General features: G+C 39.5%; 1 protein-coding gene across 9 annotated transcripts; it reads left to right on the top strand.

Annotated features, from left to right (window-relative positions):
- Positions 1–1845: 1845 nt before the first annotated feature.
- LOC137006837 (filamin-A-interacting protein 1) lies at positions 1846–22042 on the top strand. 9 transcript variants are annotated; one of them, XM_067367935.1, is made up of 8 exons: positions 1846–2101; positions 5554–5725; positions 5902–5966; positions 10851–11121; positions 12983–13159; positions 13369–13547; positions 18415–21109; positions 21407–22042. In XM_067367935.1, the coding sequence occupies exons 2-8, from the start codon at positions 5699–5701 to the stop codon at positions 21602–21604; spliced, it is 3612 nt and encodes a 1203-aa protein (XP_067224036.1). In that variant the 5' UTR covers positions 1846–2101; positions 5554–5698; the 3' UTR covers positions 21605–22042. The 9 variants fall into 9 exon arrangements, with proteins under 9 accessions (XP_067224036.1, XP_067224040.1, XP_067224038.1 ...); XM_067367939.1 differs by having other exon boundaries at positions 5549–5711; XM_067367937.1 differs by having other exon boundaries at positions 5549–5725; positions 21410–22042.
- Positions 22043–23943: the final 1901 nt, after the last annotated feature.

Raw genomic sequence — 23943 nt, 5'->3', positions numbered from 1 at the left:
GGCCAATCCGGAAGTTAGCGGCGCACGGGTTCCCTCGATCGAAAGCCTATGCATTTTTCCTTAAACTTTTGGAAAATCGCAAAAAATAAGCTCTGTGTTTAACAAAGGGTTATGACACTTACACGTTTTGTCTATCAAGATAATCTTTACAAGTTAACACAACATTTATAGATTTTGAAGCCTAAATAAAGTCGTCAGATATAAAAGGCTAACAGTAGGCTATAAACGGACTACAGCACACCATGGTCGCAGAACAACTTTATTTAGAAAACAACTTTATTTAAAAACATGCTCGCTGATTATGATCTGCACTGTTATTAATACTTATCCACTTTTTCATGAGAAATGCGGTCCAAATGTCCCGTTTTTAATGATGACGTCTAAAGTCCCCGCCAAAGGAAGTAGTCCCTTTTAGCGATTTGTTAACAACCGCCAATTTTAAGACACAGTAAAAGTTTAAAAAATCACAAGTGGGTTATAACTGGTGTGTTTTATGTCATAGATCAAAACGTGAAAATATTTAGAGGCTTTGTTAACCACAGACCTTATTTCAGGCAATTTAGCAAAAACCCATTCAAAAAACCCATTGACTTCGGGCGATGGAACCAGAAGTCCTAAAATGCAAACTCGCTTCCGGGTTTTGCCTACAAAAACACGTTATCCCTGAGGTACTCTATTCCACTAATGCCAACATAATTTTCGAGTCTATTCAAAAGAGTATTGTGATCGATAGTGTCAAATGCAGCACTAAGATCCAGTAACACTAATAGAGAGATACAACCACGATCTGATGATAAGAGCAAATCATTAGTAACTCTAATGAGAGCAGTCTCAGTACTAGGGTACGGTCTAAATACTGACTGGAAATCCTCACAGATACCATTTCTTTCCAAGAAGGAACATAGTTGCGATGATACTGCCTTTTGTAGTATTTTTGACAGAAAAGGTAGATTCGAGATCGGCCTGCAATTGACTAATTCTCTAGGATAAAGTTGTGTTTTTTTAATAAGAGCTTTTAATAAAAGTTTTTGGTACGGATGATAATGATAAGGATGAATTAACCATCATTAATGACCTCTGGAAGCATCTCTTTCAATAGCTTAGTTGGTGTTACATGTTGGTTTTGATTACTTAACAAGTTTAGACAATTCTTCATCCACAATAGCAAAGAAAGAATGAATTGTTCCTTATGGGGTCTATAGCGTGACATCTGATGCGATCCAGTAGACGGTTGCATGGTTATAATTTTCTCTCTAATAGTATCAATCTTGTAAGTAAAGAAGTTAATTTCTGCTGTGCTGTTTGGAAAACGTCAGAAGATGAAGCTTTATTTCTTGTTAATTTAGCCACTGTATCAAATACATACCTAGGGTTGTGTTTATTCTCTTTTAAAAGCTAGTCAAGAAATAATTAAAAAGTATTCTGGCGAAGGCCTGTAAAACCTGGAGGCTTTCCAAACTTTGTTTTACTTTCTTTGTCAAGCCATCATTAAAGGTATACTTTGATACTCTCTTCTTAAACGTAAAGCTTTACTGTCAAATGGACAGAAGATATTAGATATTTGTGATACGGCAAAGCAACAGGATAGTTGCTGCTCCCAGCTGAATCCATAAGGACAAATTCTACATTTGTTCAGAAGTCATGTCTCGTCACAGCCGTTCCTGGACTGCATGTGGGTGGAGTAACAGGCCTGATCGTTCTCTGATGTGAAAATCGGAAGGCTCAGCTGTCACTTCTGAGAGACTAATGTCACTCTCACACCCTAATGGCTACAACTGAGTAAGCGAAGAGGTTAAATATAGCTCAGCAGTGCGGTGGAGCTGCACACAATCACTGATAGAGGAAGCATGTGCACCTCTTGTCCCTGGAATAGAATAACAGCTTCACTGTTTGTGACTCATTGATTTTACAGCCCTCCTAACGACTTGCATTCAGTCATGCTTTCTTTCACTTGTTGGCTCATGGTTTGAAGCACCTGCTTCACAGTATAGCACTATCTTACAGAGGAAAGACCTTTGGATAATGGGTACTGCTTTTAGAAGAATCGTCTAACCTGGAGTACATAGGAATATACTAGCTTGAGGCTTAGGGACCATTGTGGGTAAGTGTTTCATTCATGTTTCATTCAGAGAGCAGTGTGTTCTTGTTCTACGGATTGCACCAACTTCTGCCACCATTTTATTAATAATTTACAAAAGATTGCCACATGAGAGTGGCATATTGTGCAGTGGTGTAGACATTCACACACATTTCAGGCAATTGTAATATAAGCATGTTTGAATTTGGTGAGTTGTAAATCGTGACTGCATGGACGAAGCGCATTTCCAGTCAAAATAGTTTAGGTATAAATGAACATCTTGTGTACATTTTTAGAAGTATGTCCTGCAGCCGTATACTCTGAAGAAAAAATTGTACTTTTGACCAACTTACTATAACATTCTAATTTGTTACAGCCACATTTATTACTTTTTCTCAAATTATATATTCTTTTTTAAAATATATCATTATATTAACCAGAAACATGAAAATTATTTATTATAATGACCATATCATACTTAATGCTTTTAAGTATACACATAAGTCAAAATGTTACTTAATGTATGTCATTAATGTATGTTTTTGGCTTTTTACAACTTAATTTTACTATAAACAAATTGATTTGGGTGACGGCATCAAAAAGTGTTCATCAAATCTCAACAGCAGTGGACTTCTGCTTAATAATAGGTGTGATTGGAAAGTTAAGGAACTTTTTTCTCTGTTTTTAGAAAATTATGATTGGGAGATTTTAGGTGATGTAGGTTCTTGGTGTCTGGATTGCTGAGATTTTGGAGGTTTCAAGCAGGTTTGTCTCTAGACATGTTCATAGATTGGTGGCCCATTGACTCAGTATTTTATCACCATCTCATCCAGGTGTCATTTACGGCTCCTATTAATACTACGGCTTGCACTTGAACTTCAAAATCACCCCCTTGGAATGGCTTTTTAAAGAGCTATCCAATGATGTCACGTAACCAGAGGTCTTGGTTTTGATTTACCGATGATGTTACAGTAGAATGTAACCTGTTAGAAAGGTATTCATGGGTATCATGTGTAGCAATGTAAGCACATTTTATTATATCTTTTCATGTTACAACACTGAAGAAAAGTAGTGTGTACAGCTTGTATAACAGTGTAAATTTGCTGTCCCCTCAAAATAACTCAACACACAGCCAACTGCTGCCCACAAAGGTGAATACACCCCGAATTGAAAATGTCCAAATTGGGCCCAATTAGCCATTTTCTCTCCCCGGTGTCATGTGATCCGTTAGTGTTATAAGGTCTCAGGTGTGAATGGGGAGCAGGTGTGTTAAATTTGGTGTTATCGCTCTCACTCTCTCATACTGGTCACAGTTCAACATGGCACCCCATGGCAAAGAACTCTCTGAGGATCTGAAAAATAGAATTGTTGCTCTACATAAAGATGGCCAGGCTATAAGAAGATTGCCAAGACCCTGAAACTGACCTGTGGTGGCCAAGACCATACAGTGGTTTAACAGGACAGGTTCCACTCAGAACAGGCCTCGCTATGGTCGACCAAAGAAGTTGAGTGCACGTGCTCAGCGTCATATCCAGAGGTTGTGTTTGGGAAACAGATGTGTGAGTGCTGCTAGCATTGCTACAGAGGTTGAAGGGGTGGGGGGTCAGCCTGTCAGTGCTCAGACCATATGCCGCACACTGCATCAAATTGGTCTGCATGGCTGTCGTCCCATAAGGAAGCCTGTTCTAAAGATGGTGCACAAGAAAGCCCGCAAACAGTTTGCTGAAGACAAGCAGACTAAGGACATGGATTACTGGAACCATGTCCTGTGGTCTGATGAGACCAAGATAAACTTATTTGGTTCAGATGGTGTCCAGCGTGTGTGGCGGCAACCAGGTGAGGAGTACAAAGACAAGTGTGTCTTGCCTACAGTCAAGCATGGTGGTGGGAGTGTCATGGTCTGGGGCTGCATGAGTGCTGCCGACACTGGGGAGTTACAGTTCATTGAGGGAACCATGAATGAGCAGAGCATGATCCACTCCCTTCGGAGACTGGGCCGCAGGGCAGTATTCCAACATGATAATGACCCCAAACACACCTCCAAGACGACCACTGCCTTGCTAAAGAAGCTGAGGGTAAAGGTGATGGACTGGCCAAGCATGTCTCCAGACCTAAACCCTATTGAGCATCTCTGGGGCATCTTCAAACGGAAGGTGGAGGAGCGCAAGGTCTCTAACATCCACCAGCTCCGTGATGTCATCATGGAGGAGTGGAAGAGGACTCCAGTGGCAACCTGTGAAGCTCTGGTGAACTCTGTGCCCAAGAGGGTTAAGGCAGTGCTGGAAAATAATGGTGGCTACACAAAATATTGACACTTTGGGCCCAGTTTGGACATTTTCACTTAGGGGTGTATTCACTTTTGTGGCCAGCGGTTTATACATTAATGGCTGTGTGTTGAGTTATTTTGAGGGGACAGCAAATTTACACTGTTATACAAGCTGTACACTCACTACTTTACATTGTAGCAAAGTGTCATTTCTTCAGTGTTGTCACATGAAAAGATATAATAAAATCTGTACTTAAATGTGAGGGGTGAACTCACTTCTGTGAGATACTGTATATATGCTGCCATTTCTGTTCCTTTTTTGTTCCCAAGATCACATACCTTAAATGTATACAGTAAAAACTGTAAAAATGTGAAATATTATTATATTTTAAAAGAACTGTTTTCTATGTGAATATATTTTTAAATGTCATTTATTCCTGTGATCAAAGCTGAATTTTCAGTATCATTAATCCAGTCTTTAGTGTCACATGATCCTTCAGAAATCATTCTAATATGCTGATTTGCTGCTCATTAAACTTTATTATAATTATCAATGTTAAAAACAGTTGTGCTGCTCAGTATTTTTGTGGACGTTGTGATGTACTACCATTCAAAATATACTTTTATGCAGCAAAGACACATTAAATTGATCAAAAGTGACAGTAAAGACATTTATAATGTTACAAAAGATTTTATTTCATATAAATGTTGTTCTTTTGAACTTTCTATTCATCAAAGAATACTGAAAGTTGCAACAAATGTATCACAGTTTCAACAAAAATATTAATCAGCAAGCATTTATAATAACAAGAACCATCATTAATTATTGAGTACCAATACTAATTTATAATAACTGAGCAGCAAATCAACATATTACAATGATTTCTGAAGGATCATGTGACACTGAAGACTGGGGTAATGATGCTATTTTTATTTTCTTTAGTTGCAATTGAATTTATAGGGGAAAAAAATATCAGCCATTTTACATGTCCTTATTCATCACATTTACATTTATGTTTATAAAATCTATATAAATGTAGCTTTTATTAAAACAAAACATTAAATTTGATTATGTAGTGATTTTTTAACTGATCTTAACATTCAAACAAACACATATTGAATGTATTGGTTGTTGAATGACCTTTGCACAAAATGTATTTGAAAGAAAGAAATCATGTTATTTTTCCCATTTTTTTCTTGATAAGATCAGTTCAGCTTCATGACATTTCCCCCATCAAAACTGCTGTGCACTTTGCCTGGAGTCCGAGTATTTATGAGCAACATACTACAAGCTGAAATCCAAGACAACTGCTCCGACTGAACAAGTTATGGATGGCTGATATAAATAGAAGCTGATGACTGTATACAGTAAGATGAACTGGGTAAAATTTACTCATACAGTAATAGATACTGATCGCAAATTATAAAAATATATCAAAGAGAATCATAAAACGTACATGACATTGTGTGCTCGTAATGTTTGTCTCTGTTTTAATACTGCCTCTGAATACTGCTGCAGTTGATAGACTTTGACCTTCTTTCCTCCTCTCTAAACAAGTGTCCATCAACCAGGTCATGTGTATTGTGTTACCTGCAAAGCTCTGACTGCACACTCCATCAAAGGTTGCACATTTTTTACTTTTCTATTTTATATTTTAGATTGGTGTTATAGATTATTGTGACGAGCAGGGCGGGCGAGAGCCGTGAGGGAACGGCGCGAGGCCGGTGACGCGAGTGATAATGAGCGTCACCTGCGAGGCGTGCCGGCCTCGAGTCTCTCACGGAGGAGCTCCGGAGGCATAAAACGAGGAGCGACTACAATGAAAGACGAGAGAGGACCAGGCCTGGACTTTATTTTATGTTTTGTTATGTTTGTGTGGCCGGCAGACGTCCGCGAGGGTCTGCCGGCATTACTTTCGTTTTGTTCTTTGTTTATTTTACATTAAAAGTTACGTTCAATGTTCGCCGGTTCCCGCCCCCTTCTTCCCATATCTACTAACGTCGTTACATTGGTGCCGAAACCCGGGAGGAAGGAGGGACATGCTGTCGGAGAGCCCTCGCTGCTGAGGGGGATCGCGGTGCTGCGGAGTTCGGGCAGCGCGGGAGTGAAGACCGCGAGAGGCTGCCCGAAGCGGTGGTGCTGGAGCCTTGTGAAAGGTGGGACGGAGAGCTCGAGGCCGTGCCCCTGGGACGAGGTGGGGTGGCTGCCGTCCAAGAGGGAGCGGAGGAGTCGCCGCCGTTCGCCGTGGGCCGGAGCCTGCTGCCGTCCGCCATAAAGGGGAGGAGCAGGGAACGGGGGACTCGCTGCCGGCTGCCCTCAGTCGGAGGAGCCATCGCCGGCCGCCAGGAGGCGGTCGAGGATCGGGCCGTCCACCGAGCGTCCAGTGCCACCGCATGGCACCGCGAAGAAGAGCCTCTCGGCAGGCTGAGGACCAAGCGGCAGTGTGTCGGGGAACCGGACCAAGAATTTTTTTTTTTTCTTTTTCCTCTCTCCCTCTCTCGTCCTGTCGCTCCCCTTGCTTCCGTCTCCTTTCTCTCGTCTCGTCTGTCCTTACCCCCAGGTGCTGCGGCCGCCGAGACAGGCCCCGGGGGGGAGTAGAGCGCAGTCTCGGAGGTACCCCCCGGCCTGCGAGGGGCGTTGGGGGTATGTGACGAGCAGGGCGGGCGAGAGCCGTGAGGGAACGGCGCGAGGCCGGTGACGCGAGTGATAATGAGCGTCACCTGCGAGGCGTGCCGGCCTCGAGTCTCTCACGGAGGAGCTCCGGAGGCATAAAACGAGGAGCGACTACAATGAAAGACGAGAGAGGACCAGGCCTGGACTTTATTTTATGTTTTGTTATGTTTGTGTGGCCGGCAGACGTCCGCGAGGGTCTGCCGGCATTACTTTCGTTTTGTTCTTTGTTTATTTTACATTAAAAGTTACGTTCAATGTTCGCCGGTTCCCGCCTCCTTCTTCCCATATCTACTAACGTCGTTACAATTATGTTTATATAGTCCTTTCATGGACACCTTCTAAACTGACTCAGGCACGCATATGTGAAACTTCAGTGTGAGGCAGAGTTCTGACTTTAGTGTGCAGACTCCATGCCTTGCCAAAGCCACAATCGCAAATGCCATGACTCTCCTAGCCCTTATTTAGACACATTGGACCCATCATGTCCACTAAAACCTTTCATTTCTTCGTTGGCAGCACAGGAATGTGGACTTTGGACAGCTGCTGGTACCAGCTGCGTGTCTCTTGGTTATCTTCAAAAGCACACCAAATTAGGAGCCAATAACGCCACCAGCTCAGCAAAAAATCAGGGATGTTCCCATGGGCACATTTGTCCCTTTAAAATCTGCAGTCATCTGCAAACTATGTGGTTTCTCCCTAGTTTTTGAGTTTTTTTTCTCACAAAAGAAAATCACTTTTTTTTTGCACACAAAACGTAATAAGCATAATACATAATATAAGGATATATACCTTTATATTTTAGTCTTCCAATTTAACGCATCCTGCCCAGTCCTCTGTATTAGAAGAAAACGCCCAACGTAGTACAAATGTCTAAAGCAACTGTCAGACATGCTTTATAAATAGCACTTTACTATGAGTGCTGCACCTCTCAAAGACATGAAATCAAAGTATTGGTTCATCTTTTCACATGCTGGCAGGGCCTGAATCTAACTTTTTGCCACACTTGCCTATGGCCGCTGACTTAGAAAATTTACTGGCTGTAAATATTAAAGTTCAGTGCAAAGGGAGATATTTTCTTTTACAGAAATCACGTTTTAAGGACTACAACAAACAGCTGGTAGGGACTACAACAAGCTTCTTCCCAGGTTGATGACATCACAAACCCATAAATTTACATAAACCCCGCCCTACAACTACATAAATTTATGCACTAACCATTCAAAAACGTCCAGTTTCATTCTAAAAGTCTCTCCATCAGTGTCCGACTCCGGTTTGAATAATGTAAAGGCCTGTACACACCGGGACGAATATCGCACGCGATTATCGCCGACGTTTAACGCCTTGTGACTAAACAAGGGCGCCAATGTGAGTGTGCACACCGACGCGAAAAATGCCTCTGGTTATTTTTTTTTTGGTTTGACGTGCCACGTTATTTCTGTATTTTTATTATTTGTTTAAGGCTGAACACCGTTACTGACAATCCTCATTTTGGCTGCGTGAGATTCTCCAGCTTTGTTGTTGTTGAGCAACCAATGCGTGAGCTGTTGTTCTGGAAAGGGGGTCAAGAGGGACCCAAATAGGGACACATTTGACAAGCTATAATAAATTATCTGTGGGGTATTTTGAGCTGAAAATTCACAGTCACATTCTGGGGACACCAGAGACTTATTTTACATCTTGTGAAAAGGGACATAATAGGTCCTCTTTCACAAGTTCATTTTCTCATAGAATCTTTAAGCTAATAAGGTTAAGCATATTTCGTTTGCTGTCCGCTGTGGAGGGGCTCGAGGAAGCAGCTTCAACTTGAGCTTGGATATACCCCCCAGGGACTACTAGTGCCTGGAAGGGGAGTACGATAGATGAGATGCCTAAATTATGTGGTGGAGTTAGGGAGGTTGAGGGATATCGAAACAACTGATGCCAGAGCAGGGTGAGTAGCTGCTTATATGCTCTGGACGTAACTGAAAGATTAGGGTTCCCTCCTCTTGAGATTATGTTTGAATTTCTCTAATTGAAAGATTAGATGGGTTCACTCCTCCCGAAATTACGTTGTGAACTTCACTTAAAGTTACAATAGTTATTCAGTCAAGTGATTTTTTTTCTTTGTCTTTTGTTGTTTGATTAACATTATAAGGACACAGACAGCAGCATTAGGCTGCTGTCACTTTAAGAGCTGCACTGATCCAATATACTGATACATATGCATTTTCTTTCTCAAATATTCACTTAAGACATAACTCACTGTGTTTACAAGGATACTCACCAATACGGGCAATTAAACTGCAGTAGTCATGACAGTCAATCACATATCTACAGTAAGAGCGCTCCCTTTATAATCACTGGAACTGTCAATCATTTCAGTTCAGCACAATCTCACTGCAGTCTCTCTTGCCAAACCTCTGTTATAATCAGTGATGCTGTCTACACTGCACTCAGTCTCTCATTTACAGCACTGTATTTGTAATGATGAAATCACTTGTGCGTGTGCAGAAGTCAGTGAGATCATAGCATTGCCTATATTGCTCCGTGCTGCAACCTTTCATGCAATATAAGTAAATCAATACGAATAGATCTAAATATAATGCTGTAACCAACACTTTTCACGATTAGTTAATTGTTGCAGATGTAATCATAAAAACATTGCTCAAAAGAGTTCCACATGCAATGCTTATTTGCAAAAATGTTACCCAATCAGTTTTCTTCTCAACAAAACATAACTTAAATACTGATGATAGATTGGTTCTTTTCAGTTAGACTTTTAGAAACGCAAGCAGATTGAATTTCTGAACGAATTGTTCATAAATCAATTCTTACATAATTTGTTCCACTGGATTGAATTCAAAACCTACACAAGAGACATTTTATAAGAGAAATTCGTTCTGCTTGTGCTTCATGAACACACCCTGGTATGGATTAAAAACTATGGAAATGACATAAAACAGCTTGAATAGTTACTTTTAAACCATTTTTAAAATACATTTCACACTAGAAATGACATGAACATTGGTTTGAGAAGCATTTTGCTAGTCCTCTGCTGTCGTGACTTTGGAGGTTGGTCCAGATATTTAATACACCAGCATTGTATAAACACCACAGTTATTCCCAGCCTTGTCTTGCCAGTTCCCAAAAGGATCTAAGCAAATCCATGGAAAAGAGCACCAAAGCAGCATTTCGTACAACACTAGAGTGTGTTTTTTCACTTACAGTCCAGAGCATGCAGAATTAACCACAATGGAGAGATAGACCAGTTGTCACATGGGGAATTTATCACAAGGGTTATACTACTATCAGATCTACTATCAGGATTTGAGTCAAAAGTTCAATTGCACCCATAGATGTCGATTTCAAACACTTACTATAGTTTAAAACAGTTCAAAACACAGTCAACCTACGGTAGTATACATCCAGGTAAGAGTCAACTAGAGATTGAACAGAATGTTGAAAGGGTGAAACAAAATTTAAAAATCAAGATGTTGCAAAACATCCCAATGAATTAGTTTTTAGTTCAAAACTTGTTATGAACCAATGTCACTAGTTTCAGATGTCACTGCTTGATGATGTTGGGCATGTTCTGTGAGTCTTAACCCTGAAGCTACTGTATTAAATCTAACACATGAATCAACTTGATCAAAACTTTTCTGAAAAACCTCAATCTTGAGTTTGAGCTACATATTCTCACTATATCAGACTATAATCCTGATTGATCAAATATGATACTCAACAAAAAACACATGCACAAAAATAGATTTTTCTGACTATTATTTCATATCAGACTTTACAGGGTTAAAATGTTATATAGGCTGCTCGATAATTTCTTTATTTTGTACTTTCAGGAGGAAAATGAGGTCCAAAGACAAAACAGTGGACAGCACAGTTAATGAAGTGGTTGTCACGCAGACTTCACATGATGTCCAAGAAGAAGAGGAGGGAAAAATATTGGAGACAGAAGAGACTATCAAGGTTAAACATGTGGATGATGAAGAGAAAACTGAGCCTGATAATGATGATAAATCAGCTCAGAATGACGACCAAACATTTGGGCTGCGAGATCTGTCCAAAGACAACCTACTGAAACTGCTTGGGATCATGGAAGGAGAGATTCAGGTAAAATGTGAAAATTAAAGATGATCATCTATCATCACAACCTGTCTGTGTTTATCTGTGCAACTTTAACTTTGAATGAACCACAGCTGCAGATGCTTATTTTAGATTTTAATGTGTTAATAATACATGTAACACTGTTGCATATGTGTTAATGCAATGTTTTGGCTCTGGATCCTCTTATTGCTTCCTCATCATCCCACAATAACTACCACTGAGCAAGTCATGTGTAATATTATTTTCATAATTACAGTTTTTACAGTTGTTGCTAAACAAAAGAGGAAGAGGATTATTGGTCACTTGGTCTCAGGATGCGATTTAGCACACTTCCTGATTTTCATGTAGCTTTTTCAAACAAGCTATTCGTACATTTTAAATGTATACATTTTTTTTTTTTGCAAAAAGACAAGTGTTCAGTTTTGAGTTGGTCTATCCAGTCTGACGTTTATGAGTGTCTGGCGCCATCTGGTGTGAATCCAGCAGAATTATTTGGTGGTTTATATTTATTGAATGCCATTCTCGCCTCTGTTTGAGTCTAACATTAAAGGGTTAGTTCACCCAAAAATGAAAATAATGTCATTTATTACTCACCCTCACGCCGTTCCACACCTGTAAGACCTTCATTCATCTTCAGAACACAAATTAAGTGAACTCGCTCAGTGAGGCCTGCATTCAAAGCAATGACTTTTTCTCTCTCTAAGGATCCATAAAGGTACTAAAAACATATTTAAAACAGTTCGTGTGAGTTCCTGCCTAAATATTATAAAGCGACGAGAATAGTTTTTGTGCACCAAAAAAAACAACAACTAAATATCAACTTTTCAACCATAGTGATGGGCCGATTTCAAAACACTGCTTCGGAGCTTTACGAATCGAATCAGTGATTCGGATCTCCCATCAAATGGCTAAACTGCTGAAATCACGTGACTTTGGCGCTCCGAGTCACAGATTCGATTCGTAAAGCTCCGAAGCAGTGTTTTGAAATCGGCCCATCACTATATAGTTGAAAAGACGATATTTTGGGGGTTTTTTTGGCGCACAAAAAGTATTCTTGTCACTTTATAATATTAAGGTAGAACCGCTGAATTAACACGAACTGTTTTAAATACGTCTTTAGTACCTTTATGGATCGAAGTGTCATTGCTTTGAATGCAGACCTCACTGGATTTAATCAAAAATATCTTAATTTGTGTTCTGAAGATGAACGAAGGTCTTACGGGTGTAGAACGACATGAGAGTGAGTAATAAATGACATTATTCTCATTTTTTGGGTGAACTAACCCTTTAAGAAAGAAGGAGCCCAGCTAACAGGGAACATTCTCAGCCAACGATTTGACAATGTTCAATCAAATTTATGAAGAAACTTTTTCTAGTAACGTTAATAGAACATCATCTGGTCTTTAATAATGTTTTCAAAACACTAGCACAGATACATTATTTATACATCATTCATGGAACATTTTTCCTGAAACGTGTTCGTACACTGTTTTTTCAAATGCCATTTGTTAGAGAATGTTTAAAGAACATTCCAAAGTAACATTCCAATAATGTCTGCAAAATGATCAAATGGAATTTTCCCTGTTTGCATAACAGGGAAATAGAACATTTTAAAAATGGGACATAGCTTAATGGTAACATTAGCAAAACATTCGTAGAACATTTCTGTTAGCTGGGATATAGGTAAGAGGAGGATTTTGAACAGCATACATCAATGAACAGATTCATGCTGGTTCTAAACCATTTGAAGAAAAGCATTTTGAGAATGTGATACATAAATTTAGGCGGGGCAGACCCTCCCCTGTAATTCGCACACTGAATATAGGCCTATACACCAAAGCGTTTATGATTTTTACTTGCTACCCAGGCACGAGAAGATGTGATCCATCTACTGAGGTCTACGGTATTGAGTCGACCAGAGGCACTGGAGTCTCGTTATGGCTCTTCAGGGCCGGCCAGACCCCTGCAAGCCCTGCAGAGAGACCGGACACTCAGCAACAACCACACACAACACGAGAATGTGTATGATAAGCCAATGGCAGAGGTATACACACAGAGAAAAGAATAACAGTGACTAGTTCACCCAATAAAAGAAAATTCTGTCATGGTTTGGATTGAACAAGGGTGAGTAAAGGATGACAGAATATTCATTTTTGGATGAACTATTTAAATTAATCAATTAGTCTAAAAACATGCAAACCTTTCCCTCTGTTAGCCAGTCTTATAATTGAGTTTTCACTCTCTGTGTCTCAGCTGGACAGATTGCGGGAAAAGCACAAGGACTCATACCGTCGTATGCTGGAACAGCTCCTGCTGGCAGAGAAAAGCCACCGGCGCACTGTCTATGAGCTGGATACTGAGAAACGCAAACATGTGGACTATATGAACAAGAGCGATGACTTCACCAACCTCCTGGAGCAGGAACGAGAGAGGTGAGAGAGGAGAGAGGCTGAAAACAAAACTGATGGTTGAATTGCACATTTCTTGCATGTTACTCCAAAGAACAAATTACATTCCACAATCCTTACTTACTACAGATTAAACAAGAACAAACAATGTGACCAAAGCAAAGCGAATCTATTTCTGCCATATTTCATATTTCAAAGAAATATGACAGTTGGATGCGACAGATTGTTTGAGGTAGATATGATCAGTTAAAGGGTAAGTTCACCCAAAAATGAAAATTCTGTCATTAATTACTCACCTTCCTGTCGTTCTACACCCGTAAGACTTCGTTCATCTTCGGAACACAAATTAAGATATTTTTGATGAAATCCAAGAGGTATATGACTCCATAGATAGAAATGTAACCATCACTTTCAAGGTCCAGAAAGGTACTAAAGACATTGTCAAAAAATTCGACCTGTTCTCGCAATTCTGAGAAAAAACTTCAGTCTTTTTTCCTTCACAACTGGACATAACACCCAAGTTTATATCTCATAATTCTGACTTTATAACATGCAATTCATTGAAATGTATTTATTTAGGATAAACCCCTTGAGATGTAACATCTCGTTTTCGAGGGGGTCCCAACATTCAAAATTACACAGTCCTAACATACAAACATCATAAATTATAACTAACAATACAAACACAACAGCACACACACCCAAAAAAACAAACAAACAAAAACAAACAAAAAAACAGCGACAGTCTCAAAGGTTAAATGTACAATCGTTCTTAAAATAAGATGTTACACATTGTTTAAACAGCTGGATTTAAGTTTCTGTCTAGAACCAAAAACCATAATATATGACTTATTTTTATTAAGCACCAATTATTAGCCAAAAGCCACTTTTGTAACAAAATAAAATCAGACTGAAGAGATAACTGAATTTGTAAAGAATCTGAATTAGAAACATATATGACGGTATCATTAGCATAAAGTTGTACCTGACGATTTTTGGGAACTGATGATAAATTATTTACATAAATAGAAAAAAGAAGTGGTCCCAATATTGAACCTTGTGGCACACCTCTTTGTTGAATTAAAAAATCTGATTTATTCCCATCTATAACAACACATTGTTTTCTGTTGTGTAAATATGAATTAAACCACAGAACTGTTTTTTTCAGAAACACCAATTGCATGAAGTTTATCTAAAAGCAAATAATGATCAACCAAATCAAAAGCTTTAGTTAAATCAAGAAAAATTGCACCTGTGAGTTTGCCATCATCTGAAGCTGAAAACACATCATCAGTAAACTTAAGTAAAGCAGTAGTTGTAGAATGATTAGACCTAAAACCAGATTGAACTGAAGATAAGATATTATTAACAGATAAATAATTTGATAGCTGTTTATAAATAATTTTTTCATAAACTTTAGATATAGAACATATAATAGATATAGGTCTATAATTATTAGGATCAAGTACATCACCTCCCTTATAAAGTGGAGTAATGCGTGCACATTTCCAGATAACTGGCATCTCACATGTACTCAAACATAGATTAAACAAATCAGCAAGTGGATACATAAGAATATGAGAGGATAATTTAAGAAACCTATTTTCAATACCATCCACCCCAGCACCACTAGTCACCTTTAATTCATTAATGGCATTTTGAACATCAATTGGTAAAATCTTCCTAAATGAAAAAGAGCTATTACAAAATGAATTATCATTAAAGATACCAGAATTCAAATAAGAAATTGATTCTGAAGACCAGACAGAAGAAAAATGCTGATTGAATACTTGAGCAATAGATAAAGAATCATGAAAAATTGTATTATCAACTCTAATTTGATTAATAATGATTGATAATTGAATGTTTATTTGCTGTATTAACAATACTTTTAATTGTATTCCAAAACTGCTTCGGATTTTTACAATGATAGGAAAAACGTTCATTATAATAATTGGATTTTGCATTTCGAGATTTTGTTTTGCTCAATTGTGAGTTATAAAGACAGAACTGTGAGAAAAAAGTATAAATGCACAATTCTGACTTATTTTCTCGCAATTGCAAGTTTATATCATCCAATTCTGACTTTATAACTTGCAATTGTGAGTTTATATCTCACAATTCTGCGAGAAAAAGTCAGAATTATGAGAAAAGTCAAAATGACCTTTTTTCTTTTTTATTTCATGGCGGAAACAAGCTTCCACACTGTGAAAAAAAAATCCCATAAAATTTACAGTGAAAAATGGTAGCTGCGGTTGCCAGGACTTTACTGTAAAAAATATGGTATTGACGTAAAAAAAAAATATATAAATAATGCTAATTTACCAACATAATGGAGTACTAATATCTGTTTTGTTCATTTGTAATACACTGTCAACCACCAATAACACAGTGGTGATGAGTCACATGATGAATTAAAGTTCATCATAAGCAGCTTTTCCACAAGCTGAGAAGAACAATACTAATATGTAGTAGGTCCACACTGTGTCATTTACGGTTTTCACTGTAAATTATACAATGACTTGTTATTTTTCACTTCCAAAAACTGTAAATTTAATGGTATTTCACCATAATATTACATTAAATGTACCGTTAGATCTATTACATTTATTCTTTCTTTTTTTTTTTTGCACAGTAAAAATCAAACATTGTGCAAATGTGTTTAAATAATGAGTGCAGGCTATGTGTCTTTTTCAGTGAAAATATATAAGTATATTTTCATTCACTCTATCAATTACAGTAGTTTCAGAGATCTGTCCATGATCTGTATTGTAATCCATCTAGTCCTGAACAACAAACTGAACTTTTCTTTGGAAAACAGTGTTAAAAAAAAAAACTTCTTTGGAAAACAGAGTTAAAAAACAGAGCATGTTGTTTACATCATGTAGCTTGAGTCACTTTTGAAAAGGCATTATAACATGTATAGACAATCACTTACATTACATTCACAGTACATGCTTACGTTGCAAAGTAAAAATCAACAACAACAACAACAAACAAATTGATGTACATATAGAATCAAATAAGCCTATTTACAGTATACATCACTGTGACGAGCAGGGCGGGCGAGAGCCGTGAGGGAACGGCGCGAGGCCGGTGACGCGAGTGATAATGAGCGTCACCTGCGAGGCGTGCCGGCCTCGAGTCTCTCACGGAGGAGCTCCGGAGGCATAAAAGGAGGAGCGACTACAATGAAAGACGAGAGAGGACCAGGCCTGGACTTTATTTTATGTTTTGTTATGTTTGTGTGGCCGGCAGACGTCCGCGAGGGTCTGCCGGCATTACTTTCGTTTTGTTCTTTGTTTATTTTACATTAAAAGTTACGTTCAATGTTCGCCGGTTCCCGCCTCCTTCTTCCCATATCTACTAACCTCGTTACATTGGTGCCGAAACCAGGGAGGAAGGAGGGACATGCTGTCGGAGAGCCCTCGCTGCTGAGGGGGATTGCGGTGCTGCGGAGTTCGGGCAGCGCGGGAGTGAAGACCGCGAGAGGCTGCCCGAAGCGGTGGTGCTGGAGCCTTGTGAAAGGTTGGACGGAGAGCTCGAGGCCGTGCCCCTTGGACGAGGTGGGGTGGCTGCCGTCCAAGAGGGAGTGGAGGAGTCGCCGCCGTTCGCCGTGGGCCGGAGCCTGCTGCCGTCCGCCATAAAGGGGAGGAGCAGGGAACGGGGGACTCGCTGCCGGCTGCCCTCAGTCGGAGGAGCCATCGCCGGCCGCCAGGAGGCGGTCGAGGATCGGGCCGTCTACCGAGCGTCCAGTGCCACCGCATGGCACCGCGAAGAAGAGCCTCTCGGCAGGCTGAGGACCAAGCGGCAGTGTGTCGGGGAACCGGACCAAGAATTTTTTTTTTTCTTTTTCCTCTCTCCCCTCTCTCGTCCTGTCGCTCCCCTTGCTTCCGTCTCCTTTCTCTCGTCTCGTCTGTCCTTACCCCCAGGTGCTGCGGCCGCCGAGACAGGCCCCGGGGGGGAGTAGAGCGCAGTTTCGGAGGTACCCCCCGGCCTGCGAGGGGCGTTGGGGGTATGTGACGAGCAGGGCGGGCGAGAGCCGTGAGGGAACGGCGCGAGGCCGGTGACGCGAGTGATAATGAGCGTCACCTGCGAGGCGTGCCGGCCTCGAGTCTCTCACGGAGGAGCTCCGGAGGCATAAAAGGAAGAGCGACTACAATGAAAGACGAGAGAGGACCAGGCCTGGACTTTATTTTATGTTTTGTAATGTTTGTGTGGCCGGCAGACGTCCGCGAGGGTCTGCCGGCATTACTTTCGTTTTGTTCTTTGTTTATTTTACATTAAAAGTTACGTTCAATGTTCGCCGGTTCCCGCCTCCTTCTTCCCATATCTACTAACCTTGTTACAATCACATTTAATTTTTCCATTTTAGGACAGTGAAGCATTTAGCTTAATTTTAGCTTCTCAACTTTATGTTTGTTTAAACATAATGTTGTATTTTTGTTTAATGCATATACAGTTGTTGTCTCAAGCCTTGCATTTTTTATTTAGTACTGCCCTGAATAATAAATAATGACTGAATTTACACTGATGAATCAGTTCTAAAGTATACATTCGCTTATACATACATTTTATACATTATACATTTTAATACTGTGTTGTTACCTTGATGATCAATAACTGTTTGTTTTGCAATAATTGATTACATGCCATATACAACTCTGACCTTTTATATTAACGTAAATACAATATTGATAGACATTTAGTTTTTAATGTGCAACTTACTACAATGTGCGACCAATGAAGTTCAATATAATTATTTTGCAGGATAATTATTTGTTGAATTAAATTATTTAGAATCTTAAATGTTATTCTTTCTTTTGAAGGTCAAGACATGTGTAAAATAATGCAATTAAGTCAATCATACTTATTATTTAATTTTCACTAGGTTAAAGCGGTTGCTGAAACAAGAAAAAGCATACCAAATACGGAAGGAAAAAGAATTTTCTAAACGTATGCAAAAAACATCAGGAGAGCTGGTTAAGCTGAAGTCCTTTGCACTGATGATGGTTGATGAGCGAGAACTTCACTTGGAGAAAATTGACAAACAGAGCCACAAAATACAAGATCTTCTTCAAAAACTCCAGGAAAAGGAAAAGAAACTAAATGAAACAGAGAGAAAAGCAAAGGAAGACAACCAAAAGATCATGGATCTTGAGGTTGAGCTGGAGCTGAGAACTTCTAAGTTTGCAAAAGAGCAAGAGGAAATGTCTGCGAAACTGTCCAACCAAGAATCTCAACATCAGCAGCTGTCCCAGAAACAAATGGAATTGTTGCACAAACTCAAGGAGCTGGAAGAGATGAATGAAGCTCTTGAGAAATCAGCAGAGGAGCTCCAGGCATTGAGGGACAAGATCAGAAAGGGTGAGTGTGGCAACTCAAATTTGATCGCAGAACTTGAGAGTTTGCGCAAAAGAATTCTGGAAATGGAGGGTAAAGATGAAGAGATCACCAAAACTGAGAACAAGTGCAATGAGTTGAAGAAGATGCTTCTGGCTGAGGAGACTCACAATAAAGACCTGAGGCTAGAGGTGGAAAAACTGCAACTGAGAATGACACAGTTAGAAAAACTAGAGATGACCTTCAATGTGGGCAGGATGGAATGTGCCCAGTTGCAGGCAGCTTTGGAAAAAGAGAAAAGCCTGACAAAAGACCTAACAGATGAACTGGTGAGCGTTAAAATCCGTATGAAGGAGCTTGAGTCGTCTGAGCTGAAATTGGAAAAGGATGAATTGGATTTAAAAGAGGATCTTTTGAAACTCAAATCCGTTACTGTAATAATGGTTAATGAGCACAAGAACATGGCAGACAGAATTAGGTCCGAGGAAAGGCTGAAAGATGAACTGAACCAACTCTATAAGGCAGAGCAGGAGAAAGTCATGGAGGTTACGGAGAGGTTAATAGAGGAGAGCAAGAAGCGTCTGAAACTAAAATCAGAGATGGAGTTGAAGATAGCTGCTCTTGTAAAGGAGAGAGATGACATAAAGGGAAAGCTTACCAAAGCAGAAGAAAAGTTTAAAGATATGAGCTCCAAACATGGAATGATGAAGCATGGTACCATGAACGAAGAAGAAAGGGTATCTGCTCAAAAGGTGAAAGAACTGCAGAGTGTCTCAAACGCACATGGAAAAGATGAGAATAAAGTTAAGGAGTTGACTTTGGAGATTGAACGGTTGAAAAACCGTCTTCAGCAGCTTGAAGTTATTGAGGGAGACCTGATCAAACCAGAGTACGATCTGTTAGCAACTGAGAAAGAAAGGGCTCAATTTCTCCCACAGCAGGTACATGACATAAGAAGTCAAACTGCTTTGAGTAAGGCAAACGGGCGAGGAGAGGTATGCTGTCCGGAGGCTGAACTGAGACATCGGTTCATGATGGAGGAGGCCAAAACCAGAGACCTTCAAGCAGACGTGCAAGCCCTAAAGGAGAAAATTCATGAGCTCATGAACAAAGAAGATGAGCTTTCCCAGCTACAGGTGGATTACTCTGTTCTGCAACAGAGGTTTCTGGAAGAGGAGGACAAGAAAAAGAGCATAAGCACTGAAGTTTTAAACCTCACCAAAGAACTTGAGGTCACCAAGCGCTACAGCCGCACTCTGCGGCCCAGCACCAAAGGCAGCCGAATGATGGATGTTCCAATGACATCGACTGGAATACAAACCGAAAATAGGACAGCTGACACTGACACTCCTGCTGCATTCATCAAGAAGTCTGTCCAAGAAGAGAACCGGATCATGAGTAGTCTTCAACAGAGGAGCTTAAAGAAGCCGGCGCAGAGACTGACAGTGCGTGAACTCTACCCTCCAACAGTAAGTGATGTTACTGTGAAGAAGTCCTGGATTCCTTGGATGAGGAAGAAGGACAGCAGCACTTCCGAAATATCTTTGGATACCAGTGGGGAGGTTGCACCTTCTGAAGTCAACATGCTCCAAAATCATGACCATCCATTGCACGCTCAGGTGATCCCAGGTATTCAGAACAACGAGGCAGCCTTACAGACTTGCATTGCACCCTCAGAGGACTTGACCAAACAAGCTTCTGCCAAACCATCACAAGAAATTCAGAACCATCAGACAACCATCATTCCTACAAATGAACGAACCAAAGAGCCAAAGAACGCAGAAAGAGTTCGATCTCCAATGTCCTTTGCAAACATGTCAAGAGTAAAGAGTGCAGAGATCATGAGGTCTCCCTCTACGGACAAATCACCTGTATCCACTGCATCCAACAGCTGCTCCCAAGAGCATGTGGACATGATAACAGGCAGAGCTGTGTTTAAGGAGACTCCTGAGAAACGAATGGTCCCCACGCCCATCAAGAAGTCAAATGCCAATGTCATTACCACAGAAGACAGTAAGATTCACATTCATTTAGGATCACAGTTCAAGAAGACCAATGATCATGGCTCAGCTGTCATGGTCAAATCTATTTCCGTATCATCTGAGAGTAAGGAGGTTTCTACTGGAACTGTGTTACGCTCTCCACATAATGTGACAGCCAGCAAATCAACATCCAACAAAGCGATAAGTAGCATCACCATTACGCAGGTCACTAAAGCACCAGCCAGACCTACACTCTCAGTGGTAAGTGTCTAACCCAGGGGTGTCTAATCCTACCCCTGGAAGGCCACCATCCTGCAGAGTTCAGCTCCAACCCCAAGTAAACACACCTGAACCAGCTAATCTAGGTTTCCTAGGCATACTAGAAATTTTCAGTCAGGTGTGTTGAGGCAAGTTGGAGAAAAACTCTGCAGGACAGTGGCCCTCCAGGATTGAGTTTGGACACCCCTGGCCCCTATATGCAGGAATATGTCAAATCAATAAGCCAAGAAAGACTTTATTACATTAAATCATGTTCCTTCTGTCTCTGTTACTCAACAGCAGCCTGTCATGGATGTCCCATCAGCGCGGTCAGGGTTCAGTCGTATTCCAATGTCTCGGGGGATGAAAACAGGAAAAGCTGTGCTTGGAGCTTTGGGAATCACCACAGGAGTTAATGCAGAAAGCCAGGCCATGAACACTGACCTGAAAAAATCAACTGTCAGTAATGGAGCATTACAGGGTGGAGGGAAGGGCTGAAAGCACTGAACAAATAATAACAAAGTTTACATTTAAGTCTACTGCATAAGAAAGCGAATTATCTTCGATTTCCACTTTCTGCGATTGGTACGTGTTGCAGAGATGCAAAGGAGGACTCCAACTAGTGAAGGAGCCAGGTTTGGACAATAGAGCGCTGCAGTGAAGACGTATTTCCAAAGGCCAACCTACAAAAACTAAAGAGGACTCCATTGGCTTTTGGATTACTACAAAAAATAAGTTCTGTGACCAACAAAACTTTATGATACTTACACGTTTTGTGTAGTGAAAGGATGAATTTACTTGTTTGGCATGGCAACCTCTATAGTCCCATTTAGACAATGCTGGGTTAAAAACAACCCAAGTTGGGTTGAAAATGGACAAACTCAGCAATTGGGTTGTTTTAACCCAGCGGTAGGGTTAAATGTTTGCCCAACCTGCTTTAACTCAACTATTGTTTAAAAATTACTGTATTGCTTAATTAAAACTAAAGTATGTTGGAAATTAACATTTATTAATGTTCAATGAATAATTATTAAACAATAAACATTTATTAAATTGCTTATTAATATATATATATATATATATATATATATATATATATATATATATATATATATATATATATATATATAAACTATTAAACTATTAAATTTCTATTAATAAAATATTAAAGCTTATTAATAAACATTCGCCTTTTGTCTATTATTGCTGACTCTAATTGCATCTGGTTTTTAATTTCCCAACTATTTTGGGTTAATTTTAAGCCAGCCACATAGCAAATTTTTAAACAATAGTTGGTTTAAATAAAACTACCCAGCAGGTTGGGCAAACATTTAACCCAACCGCTGGGTTAAAACAACCCAGTTGCTGGGTTTGTCCATTTTCAACCCAACTCGGGTTGTTTTTAACCTGGCATTTTTTAGAGTGTAGCAACCGCCTATTAAAGTAAAAGTATAAGCGTTGAATAAAATCACAAGGTGGTATTACTGATGCTTATATTGTAGATTATATATTGAGTTATACATGAATATATATCTTGAGCTTGTGTTCACCACTGACCTTATACAGTATCAGGCATTTAACCAAAAACCCATTCAAAAAATCCATCGACATTAGGACGATGGAACCGGAAGTGATATAATGCTAATTTGTTTCTGGGTTTTGGCCCACAAAAATATGTCATCCCTGCAGCACTCTATGTACTGTAGAGGAATGGGTCAGTGTTTGGTCTTTTAATGAAAATAATCTTTTGCAAGCTAATTACTGTATAAAATGCTAAATTTCATTAGGCTATAGTAATTGTTTTACCAGTGTCTTTGTTTTGTTTGTTTTTTTGTTTTTTTTGGAGGCTCTCTTTGAAAGCTCATAAAATTAAGTATGCATTGATAGTCACTATGTTTGGGACTTTACACAGTCAGCCAATAAGTGTTCAGAACTAATTCAAGTCCTCCTGGGAAGTTAGTATTTTCAAGTTTGAAAGTCGTGTTTACAACGTCAGGTGTGTTCAAGTCACTCAATAAGAGTGGCGGTGTACTTTCTCTTAATTAACTACACAAACATACAGCAAGGTGTTTTACCTGTACTTCAGAAAATGAAGAACAAATGCATCAGGTTTTTTTTTTAATGTTTTTAATTAATTAATTAAGCCACTGTACATTTTATTGTTACATATTGCTATCGTGTGGAGGCAGTTTTAGCTTATTTTGTTGTAAATAAAAAAGCCTATACATGTTACGATTCCATCATGTAGCTATTCCACCACGCCCCAATGGAGTTGCAACTCGTAAACGCAGGTCTTAAAGATAATCCCGAGTTTCCCACTGGTACTTACGACTTTGTCGTGGTGTTCATCATGTGCCTCGTCTACGATATTACCGAGATGACAGAGCAAATGAGCAAAAATGGCAACATGGAGGTCATGTATGCTAACAGACAAGCTATCGGTTTCTTCAGGTATTAAAGACCTCTTTGTTTGGAACAGATTGAAAGAATATTTATCAAACAAATAGTCTATCAAATAAAAACGTTTATTTACAATGATATCTGCTAAACTATGTGTTTTAATAGGGTTTCTGTTTTATAATTTTAGCATTCTGTGGAATGTACATATCAGACCAAGCATTTTCTTTAATTCTGTTGTTGTGAATTGAAATGCATTGATAAGAGTCTCACTAATAACGATCTGTAATGGAAGACATTTTTATTATTGTTTCTAAGTAAAAATGTTTTGCTTTCAGATATGTGATATATTATTTCTTTCCACAGTTTGTAAGTGTTAATACTTATGCAGCTAAGGTCAATTTTTATATCTTATCAAATCTTATATATCACACTTTTTA

Source organism: Chanodichthys erythropterus, chromosome 18 (genome assembly GCF_024489055.1).
Source record: "Chanodichthys erythropterus isolate Z2021 chromosome 18, ASM2448905v1, whole genome shotgun sequence".
In the NCBI taxonomy this organism is placed as follows: Eukaryota; Metazoa; Chordata; class Actinopteri; order Cypriniformes; family Xenocyprididae; genus Chanodichthys; species Chanodichthys erythropterus.
Note: the sequence above shows the minus strand (reverse complement) of the source record. Positions and strands in the feature narration are given on the sequence as shown.